At 34.6% G+C, this 10,508-nt stretch overlaps 1 protein-coding gene across 1 annotated transcript in view; it reads left to right on the top strand.

Moving 5' to 3' along the window:
* The window catches only part of ninl (ninein-like), a 33,221-nt gene that overhangs the window by 3,013 nt on the left and 19,700 nt on the right, over nt 1-10,508 (top strand). The window contains 6 exon segments of the mRNA XM_016473911.1: nt 738-949; nt 1,030-1,126; nt 2,959-3,152; nt 10,293-10,359; nt 10,449-10,503; nt 10,505-10,508. The exon segment at nt 10,505-10,508 is cut by the window's right edge and continues 126 nt beyond it. Of these exon segments, the coding sequence (XP_016329397.1) occupies nt 767-949; nt 1,030-1,126; nt 2,959-3,152; nt 10,293-10,359; nt 10,449-10,503; nt 10,505-10,508 (600 nt within the window). The 5' untranslated portion in view covers nt 738-766.

Here is a 10,508-nt window from a genome sequence, read left to right on the forward strand (position 1 = left end):
TATATGACTTTCTTCTTTCAGACGAATCCAGTCGGAGTTATATTAAAAATTGTCTTTGATCTTTCAAGCTCTATCATTTCACTCAGCGGGTGTTGCATTGCTTCAGTCCAAAAGACGTGAAATAAAAAGCTCCCTTCCATAAAAAAAAGTGAATCGATGCGTTTTTGTAAGAAAAATATCCATATTCAAAATGTAATAATCACTTGAATCTCACTGTTATAAATGAAGCAGTTCCGGGGGAATGTGGAAATTTTTAATATAACTCCGACTGGATTTGTCTGAAAGAAGAAAGTCATATACACCTAGGATGCCTCGGGGGTGAGTAAAACGCAGCCTAATTTTCATTTTTGGGTGAACTAACCCTTTAAAAGCATTGTCTCAATATATTTTAAAACACAATTCATTCCTGTGATGAATTTTCAGCAACATTACTCCAGTCTTCTGTCACATGATCCTTCAGAATATGCTGATTTGCTGCTCAAGGAAAGTGTTTATTTATATATTTTATATATAAAAAAATCTGTCCCAAACTTTTGAATGGTAGTGTATGTATAGAATATATATGTGCCTGAATTGGCAAATGCATCATGAACTCCATGCAAAAATATGTTGTGATTAGATTGTCAGATCGATTCAATCAATTACTCTCTATGTAGGCTAGAGATTCTAGTACTCATGTCAATGCAGATTGGCCACTAGACTTGTTTATCATTTTTAATTCTACATTCATGTCCCAGACTTTGCAGGCTGTGCAGTATGTGGTGGGATGGATGAGGAGGAGCAGAACCGCTATGTGGCCCAGTTGAAAGCTGAATTTGACAGCTGTGACACCACCGGGACAGGTTATCTCGACAAAGAGGAACTTACTGCCTTATGCCACAAGCTGAGCTTAGATGCCCATCTCCCTTTGCTGCTGGACACTCTGCTTGGACCACAACATTACGCCAGGGTAAGCTGTCCCCCATGAGCATCCCAGTGCGTCTCATCCTAATGCTGTATTATAGATGTTAAGATAATGTCTGTTTGCAGGTGAATTTTGAAGAGTTCAAAGAGGGCTTTGTGGCTGTGCTGTCAAGATCTTTGGACTTTAGTACTTCAGAGGAGGAGAGCAGCTATCTTGAACCAGGTACTTGACTAGGAAATGACCTTTATGTAACTCCAGACTTATCAGAGCTTCCAGGCTTGTGTTTATCTTCATGATTTTTTGTTACTAATCAGTCTGGACCTTGTGGATTCAAGGATTGTTGATGGTACATGATGAGTAGTTGATCTAACTCAAGCACTCTGAAGAACTGAATTGAACACATCTTGGTGTTATTGTCTAAATGATTATTTGTATTTGTTAATGAATAGCCTGGTATATTTATGGTCAGTTACGTTAAGTTTGGGGTCTGTAATATATTTTAATGTATTTGTTGTTTTCTTAGGCTGCATTTATTTGATCAAAAATACAGTAAAAACAGCAACACTATGAAATGTAATCTAAAATATATTAATTTAAAGGGGTCATATGATGCAATTTAAATTTTTCCTTTCTCTTTGGAGTGTTACAAGCTCATGGTGCATAAAGAAGATCTGTAAAGTTGCAAAGACTAAAGTCTCAAATCCAAAGAAATATTCTTTATAAAAGTTAAGAGTCAACCACACCTAACTAAATGGCTCGTTCTAACACGCCTCCACATGTCTACGTCGCTATGTGGGAAGATTTGCATAACACCGCCCAAATGTTCACGCAAAGAAAGAAGGCGCAACTTTTATTCTCGCTGTAGTATTGTTGCTACCGCCATGTCGTGAAGGCGCTGTGTGCTTCGTTTTCTTTTTAGCAACATCATATGACCCCTTTAATATATTTAAAAAATGTAATTCATTCCTTTGATGGCAAAGCTAAATTTTCATCATCATTGCTCCAGTCTTCTGATCCTTCAGAAATCATTCTAATATGCTGATTTGCTGCTCAAGAAACATTTCTTATTATTATCAGTGTTGAAAACAGCTGTTTGTGGAAACCGTGATACATTTTTTTTAGGATGCTTTGATGAATAGAAAGTACAAAAGGGCAGCATTTATTTGAAATAGAAATTATTTGTAATAATGTAAAAATCTTTACTGTCACTTTTGACAAGCTTAATGCATCCTTGCTCAATAAAAGTATTAATTTCTTTAAAAAACAAATTTGAACCCCAAACCTTTGAAAAGTAGTGTGTATTTAGAGCATTGTGGTTTATGTAAACAGTTTTAAACAGTTTTTTAAGACTGGCTTTCTTACACTTTTACTTTTTGGGGTCTCTGGAAAAATTAAACACAAATATGAGAAAAACATTCATCATTTTAAATTTAGCCAATGTTTGGTGTTATTTTTATGTCTTTCCTAAACACCTTTGTGTTTATTTGGATTAAGGGCATTGTTTAAGAAGACATAATTATTATTAACATGTTTAAGAAGACAAAACACAGGCATTCCTGCATATTCGTGAAATCAAGCAAAATATTAGCTCTTAATACCTTCAGGTACCTGCATGCCTAATGATTGTTATGGCTTCTTTCACTGGAGCCCTAATAAGTAAAACAGATGCTGAAACATTTTGTGCAGGTCTTTTTAAAATCAAAGCCAGAATAACATTTGTCTATTTTCATAGATGCATTAGGGAGACTGGTACATTAGTGTATGTTGTGAAATCTCAGCGTGCAACGCTACAATTTTCTTTGAAAATGGTAAACCTGAAAGCTATGATGAAAAACAGATGTTCAAGCATTGAACCTGGGTTTGGAGATGTTCCATTTAGGTTTTTATTTCCTTTCAAACATATTTTTCATTTTATGAAAAAGGTTGTGACATAAAACAAATGATGTGAGATCACCTACTATTGCTATTACCGCTGTTATTTTTTTTTCAATTTGACTGCTTCTGACATACTTTCATTATCTGTCGCTCTAAAGCATCACTCCCTGTGCTTCTAGCAGTCCCAGAGGAGGTGAAACCTAAATATGTGAAAGGAACCAAGCGGTACGGGCGGCGATCACAGCCAGACAAGACCGACTTAGAGCTGACAGCAGTCTCAGAAGATTCACCACCGTTTGGGACTGACAAAGTAGAAACAAACGGTGTGAGGAGAGCCAAGCTCAGACGCTCCACCTCACTGGAGAGTGTTGAGGTAAAATTCATGATACCTACACTACTGTTCAAAAGTTTGGGGTCAGAAAGATTTATTTATTTTTTAATAAATTCATGTTTTTATTCAGGAGGGATGCATTAAATAGATCAAAAGTGACATTAAAGGCACTTTTGTATTTTTTCAAAATAAATGCTGTTCTTTTGAACTATTCATCAAAGAATCCTGGAAAAATGTGCCACAGTTTCAAAAAATATTAAGCAGCACAACCATTATTAACATTGATAATAATAATAAATGTTTCTTGAGCAGCAAATCATCATTATTAAAATTATTTCTGAAGGATCATGTGACACTGAAGACTGGAGTAATGATGCTGAAAATTCAGCTTTGCATCACCGGAATAAATTACTTTTTAAAATATATTCAAATAGAAAACACAAATGTTAAATTACAATAATATTTCAGGCTTTCACAAATTAATACAGCCTTGGCGACCATAACAGACTTCTTGGAAAAACATTTAAAAGTCTTGCAGACCCCAAACTTTTGAACGGTAGTGTATATTAACTTTATGTCTATTTTTATTTTTATTAATAACTGAAAGTGCATGCATTTAAAATCGAATTGACATGACACTCAAAGGAGATTCAAGGGAAAATAGGATTGTCATCCTGGGACTGTATGCAAATAGACATTGTTAAATATTAGCACTTAACACGGCAGTGCACCTGAGGTGTCATATGGTTAGTCAATTAAAGAGCTGATTCAGTTTGATTGTAGTGAATGGATCTGGGCCGACCTGCTTTTCACAGACAGGAAGTGCAACGGTGTGGAATGTGCAAGTGCCGGCCCAAAGTGCAGCCCCCACCTTCAACAGACTTCAGTGTTGCTTTAGGCTTAGGATCAAAACATGGCTCATTTCACATTCTCTTTTTTCCCCCAAAAAACAGCAGGAGCTCTCATAAAAAGGGTTTGTTGTTTCTGCTGTGTCTGTACTTTTTCTTCTGGAGTCATTTTACTCGTGCAGAGCAGTGCCAGACCAGAGAGCCAGTGCAAATGCAAACCTGTGCTGCTGGACCTCTTCTTCCATGTGTTTCGTTTTTAAAGACTTATTTTGGATCCATCTTGGTTTGGTACTAGAAACAATCGAGGATGAAGATGTTTTTCTTGCTCATGCACATCAAATGTCCCTTCACTGAAGATGTTACAGTTACAGTTGTTTGATGACAACTGAAAGAGAGGTGTGCTTAATTATATTGAATGTGCACTTGTAGTGTACTTCAAATCTTAAAAGTAGATTTTTTTTTAATATAGTATTAATTGTATTAAAAAATAAAAGCCATTTAAGTGTACTTGAGAGACATTTTCATGATTAAGTACACTTTTAAAGCGTGATTTTGTACATTTTAAATCACTGTTTTAATAATCTTGTCATGCTTTAAAGATGTACACTTATTTTGATGTGTTGAATTGTACATTTAAAATTAATATATTTAAATGCACTTAACTGCAGCTTTATTACAAATGTGTAATTGCAATTATATTTAAATACATGACATACAAGTTTCAATAGAAAGGACATTTTACTTTACAATATTAGAATAGAATAGTCCACTTCGACCATATTTCAAACACAATATAAATAATTATGAAATTACATCTAAAGATGTACTTAAGTCCTGCATAAGTGGGTTAAAAAAACACTCTAAAGATCATCTAACCTTTCATTTAATTGTAAATAACATGCAATTAAGTGTCCAAAAACATTACATTCAGTTCACACTTAAAAATACGTGATACTGCGCGCTGAACAATTTTATAAAGTGTATTGAATTGTGTAATAAGTACTCTTTTTAAAAGTATGCTTCTTTTTCACAAGGGTAGAACAGCCCAAAACCACTCAGATCATGGTGGTAACATTTACATTTTCTAAAACAGTGTAAAATCTAGTCTAACGGTGCTGTTTGGGTTGAGACTTCTTGAGAGAGTAGATCACAGTCTGTGGAGGATTCAAGCAATCCAAGAATGAAAGCATGCTGGTCCATCAGTACAGTTTATGTTGGCAGCGACCAGCATTTGGTGTTTATGAACCAGCCCGCCAGGCTCCGTTTGGTCCGGCGTGTTTTAGTGCCTGTGTGTTCATGTTTTATCATAATGTGTCGAATGTGTTCAACCAGGATTAGAGGTCTTGGTCTGGGTGGAGCTCAGGGTGCAAAGCATCAGCTGTGGTCAGAAGGCCCAATAATGTGAAGTACAACAAGGAAAGGGTTTGGCTATAATTTGGCATGGTGCTTCCTCTAACTGCGCTCTCATTTTAGAAACGCATACTCGCATACCAGAGCCCTCCCTCGTTCTCTTACTCTCTCTCTCTCTCTCTCTCTCTCTCTCTCTCTCTCTCTCTCTCTCTCTCTCTCTCTCTCTCTCTACACGTCTCTCCCGCTCTGTTCTCCTTTTCTTCTCCTGATCTCCTCTCTCACTTTTCATAAGTGTTTGAAATATTTAGAGCTTTTATGTAAGCCAGTACATGCTATTTCAGTGAATGGGAGAGATTCCATGCTCTAAATCGACTCTTTGCACTGTCACTAGCGATTCTGTTAACGCACCGTGTCTCGTACAGTAATCTGATGAACATGTACAGTTTAAGTATTATGTAAAAGGTTTAAGGTTTCACAAGGGTGTAGGGCTGCACAATTAATCTAATTTTTAATTGTGATTACAATTACAGATGCCACAAATATGTAATCGTTCAAAGTGGCAATTAATCGTTCAAACTAAGTCCACTTATGTTATTCTGCATGCTTAATATTTGTTTTTTCCTTCTACAGGTTAAGCGCTTTTCCATTGTTTTAATTTTAGTTTTAGTATAACATTATAATACCATGCATATTTTTACTTTTTTTTTTATTTAAAGAAGAAACCAATCTAATGTATAGTTCACATTTGAGGCTTAATACTAAATACTTAATAGAGAAGCAATACATTTTTTCAATTAGAGTGTTTTCAGCTTGTTTATTTTCATATAAAAATATGGAATGAGATTAATTCAAACAATGGTATAAAGCTACTCAAAACATCAATTTGTGATAATCGTAATTAATAATCGCAATTACAATTTCAAGGGAATAATCGACAATTATGATTTTTGTCATAATCGTGCAGCGCTACAAGGGTGTCTGTGAAGTTTTGAACATATTAAATACACTTTTTTGTTAACGCACCGTGTCTCGTACAGTAATCTGATGAACATGTACAGTTTAAGTATTATGCAAAAGGTTTAAGGTTTCACAAGGATGTAGGGCTGCACAATTAATCGAATTTCTAATTGTGATTACAATTACAGATGCCACAAATATGTAATCGTTCAAAGTGGCAATTAATCGTTCAAACTAAGTCCACTTATGTTATTCTGCATGCTTAATATTTGTTTTTTCCTTCTACAGGTTAAGCGCTTTTCCATTGTTTTAATTTTAGTTTTAGTATAACATTATAATACCATGCATATTTTTACTTTTTTTTTTATTTAAAGAAGAAACCAATCTAATGTATAGTTCACATTTGAGGCTTAATACTAAATACTTAATAGAGAAGCAATACATTGTTTCAATTAGAGTGTTTTCAGCTTGTTTATTTTCATATAAAAATATGGCATGCGATTAATTCAAACAATGATATAAACATCATTCAATGTAAAATGTGATAATCGTAATTGATAATCGCAATTACAATTTCAAGGGAATAATCGACAATTATGATTTTTGTCATAATCGTGCAGCGCTACAAGGGTGTCTGTGAAGTTTTGAACATATTAAATACACTTTTTAAACAATTAAAGACTGTAAAAAGTCTTAGATATGTAATACTTTTTATCTATTTTGCAACAGTTCTTTAAGTTCTAAAAAGCTAAAAAATGCTAAAGATTATCATGATTTTATTATTTTTCTTTTTTGACCATTCCTAATCATCATTCAAACTGATCACACTGATGTGACATTTAACTTTGCTGTTTTATTTTTTAAATGTTATATTTAATGAAGGTCCTAAATTTGTCTTAAACTATTAGTAGTAGCCAGTAGTAGAAGTAGTAGTGGTTGTTGTTGTAGTAATTTGCATTAAAAAGTCTTTTAAAAAATAATAATCATTTTTGGTAACTACTTACTGTTGATCAGCGTTTTCATTGTTAAATAAAACTAAAACTAAAACAGCCATTAAAACTGTAAATATAAATACTGGATGAAAAAAAAAACTGAAAAACCAAAATGTTGCCATAGCAATTAACTGAAATTAATACGTTCAAATTGAAGTAATAAAGTTAACATGCACATAATAAAGTAGCATGCACATAATAAAATTACTAAAACTTATAATAAAATTGAAATGAAAACGGAAAATATAAAATAAAAGCTAATTTGAATTAGTATGATTGTAGGATGATTGTAATTGAAAAGGCTGTCCTTTTTGTCTTAAACAGTAAAGAATGACACACAAAAGCCATGGGTTTGATTCGCAGGGATTGCATGAAAAATTATTATTAAAAAAAAAATGTAATTAAAAAGTGTATATTGAATGCAATGTAAGTCGCCTTAGCTAAAAGTGTCAGCCAAATGCATAAATATAAATTACGTAATATAAATATAAAATATATCATGGTTGTCCATAGTATAATTAGACAAAAGAATATGCATTTCAACATGAAATCATAATTGACCATTTACTTTTTAAATGCATTTTCCTTGTCTTATTGGGCATGATGATATATTTCATGTTATTCCAAATAGGATTTCATCGTGTTTTTTTATCTAAATGTAATAACTTGTTTCACCTCTGAAACAACTTTCCTTTTCAAAAATATATACACAATATTTTCATAACATTTTTTTAATAAAATCCCAGATTTCTCCAGAAATACATCAGATTATGATAGTAAAATGGGTTGCAAACTGCGTTCCATGGATTTACCCCTAACCAGAATTTTGTAATGAGATCAGTGTTGCTTTACCATGACTGTAAATATGTCGAATGAGGAGATGGATAGAATGGACAGAATCCGTGCTGATTATTCACAGGCCTCAGCACAGATTCCAGTCCATATAGTCTTTTACAACATCCATGTGAGCAGCAGCACTGCTTGTTTATGTAAATGATTCAAACAGCTGTGATAAATATTGCACACAAACCTTGTCATGCAACATAAATTATGTAGTTTTGGCTGCATCATAGACTAAAATACAACATATTTGTCTTTTCATCAGGCAGAAGCTGAGGAATATTCTTGATGAATTGTAATCAAGTCTTTTAAAAGTATCTCATGTCTTTTGATTGTTTGGGAGTTTTTGTGCACCCCAATTAGAGAGTAGCCTTTTCTGAAAGACGTATATCAACGCTTTTCTTAGTGAATACATGATGTCAGGGATGAACAATGCCTTAGGGACAAAGATGTGCGATGTTCCTCACTTAATTTCTCAGCGGAGATAAATCAAGCGTAGCGTTAGTTCTGGCAGGTCACGTTAGTCAAGCTCGCATCAGCTGACCTTCAGCTGATCCCCATCTACATATGGGACTACGACACCTATCTAAGCATTCATATATAAGGTCCCTCAGTATTATCAGCAGTTTTTGCATTGCTCAATAGCTAATTACCCTCCTCCATCCCCAACTCCTCCTCTGTCAGTTGGGATTCAGCCTTCTGATTCTCCTTGAATCAGACAAATTCTAAAATGTGTACATAAAATGATTGAACTTTAACAATATCTGCAATACATTTATGTTAGTTCTGTTCTGATTACCCTGGGGGGTTATTGCTGCTCTCCCTGCTCTCATCCACGCTAGTCTGCATGGAGGCGCAGGGAGTTCTTGCCCAGAACAGAACCATACCGCCAATCCAAACTGTATGCTAATTGTCAATCATCTTTGACGATAGTGGTCCTGACAGAAATGAAGTAGCTTTTTTTCTCTGACTAAATATGCACTATTTGACTGAGAGAGAGAGAGATAATAAAAGACATTCCGCTCTCTGCTTTCCGACTGAAAAGCTGTTTGTGAAGAGTTATGTAATGTTGTTTAAATTTTAATGCTGATGGTAACTGATTGTGGCTTGTCCCATATTCAGCTGGGCTTATTCTTTTGTTACTGGAGGCTGAACTGTGTACCGTTTCGATCAGTGTATGCTATTCTATTTTGCATTTGATCAATCAACATCGATCAAACCACAGATATCTTACAGGTCAATTACTGTCTGAATCAAACTGTAACCTACCACTAGATGGCACTAGCACAAATCAATTCATGTACACATGTACCCTACGTTCTCATGTAAGTTTAGGTATAGATTTGATATAGGCTGTATATTATACTGTAGATCAGTGGTTCTGCAGTGTTTCAAATCAACAAGCCCTTTCCAATGTTGCAACTTGTATATCATTAAAATTCCGAGTTTCCTATTTGTAAATATGACTTTGCTCTGTCATATACAATACAGTTTCACTATTTCACTAAAACAATAGGCAGTATTCAGTGTACAGTACCCAGTTAGCAAACACCATTACAGTTACTTTTACTGCATTTGTCTTAATGGTGTCAGTCAATTTGAAAGCACTCTCAGTATTAGATAACTCGGTCCCACTCCAAAATGTGTCTTATATAAGCTCTTTCACATTTAGTACACACAGGGAGAGTTAGCTGACTTTATATGAGCATGGTTTAAGCTGTTTAGTACAGTGCAGTGTTCTGTACTGATATGAGCAGCATTACTCTTGAGCTTGTATCGGTCGGTTGTTCCTGTCCAGTGTTGCAGAAGTAATGACTGCTGGGATGGAATGCCTTTTGATGATTGTATTGTGTTCCTTGTGATCACTGAGCCATAATAGTTCATTCAGCTACACTGTCTCCATCTGCTCACTCACTTCACTCAAGAGTCAAAACCTTAATTCAAGATATTGTATGTTAAACTCTTGCTGTGCATCTTTAATTATGACAGTATACTGTGCACACTAATTATGGAATACCTGGAAGACCTACCGTGTTGCCAAAATGTGTCAAACATTAAGACATTTTTACATAAAATGGATAAAAAATGTAAAATACCATCTATAACATACCTAGATGCTTATTTAAAGAATAGCGGGCAGTATAGAGTATATACTGTGCAGTATTCAATAAGCACTGTCGATGCTCTGTTTATAGAGTCTAAAGTCAGATGAGGACACTGGAAACAACAAGGAGTCCACACACCACTATTTTGTGGCACAAGGTACATTAGATGTTACTAAAATATAAGCATGTTTATATATGAAAAATCTGCACAGCTCTCTAATTCTTTTTGATTTACATATATTCAAGGCCAGTTGAAGCTCTGGAATCAAGATGGCACAGGAAGTCCTCTGCGCTCATCTGATCCTC

The sequence above is a fragment of the Sinocyclocheilus anshuiensis genome, unplaced genomic scaffold (genome assembly GCF_001515605.1).
Source record: "Sinocyclocheilus anshuiensis isolate Anshui unplaced genomic scaffold, SAMN03320099.WGS_v1.1 scaffold536, whole genome shotgun sequence".
NCBI lineage: Eukaryota > Metazoa > Chordata > Actinopteri > Cypriniformes > Cyprinidae > Sinocyclocheilus > Sinocyclocheilus anshuiensis.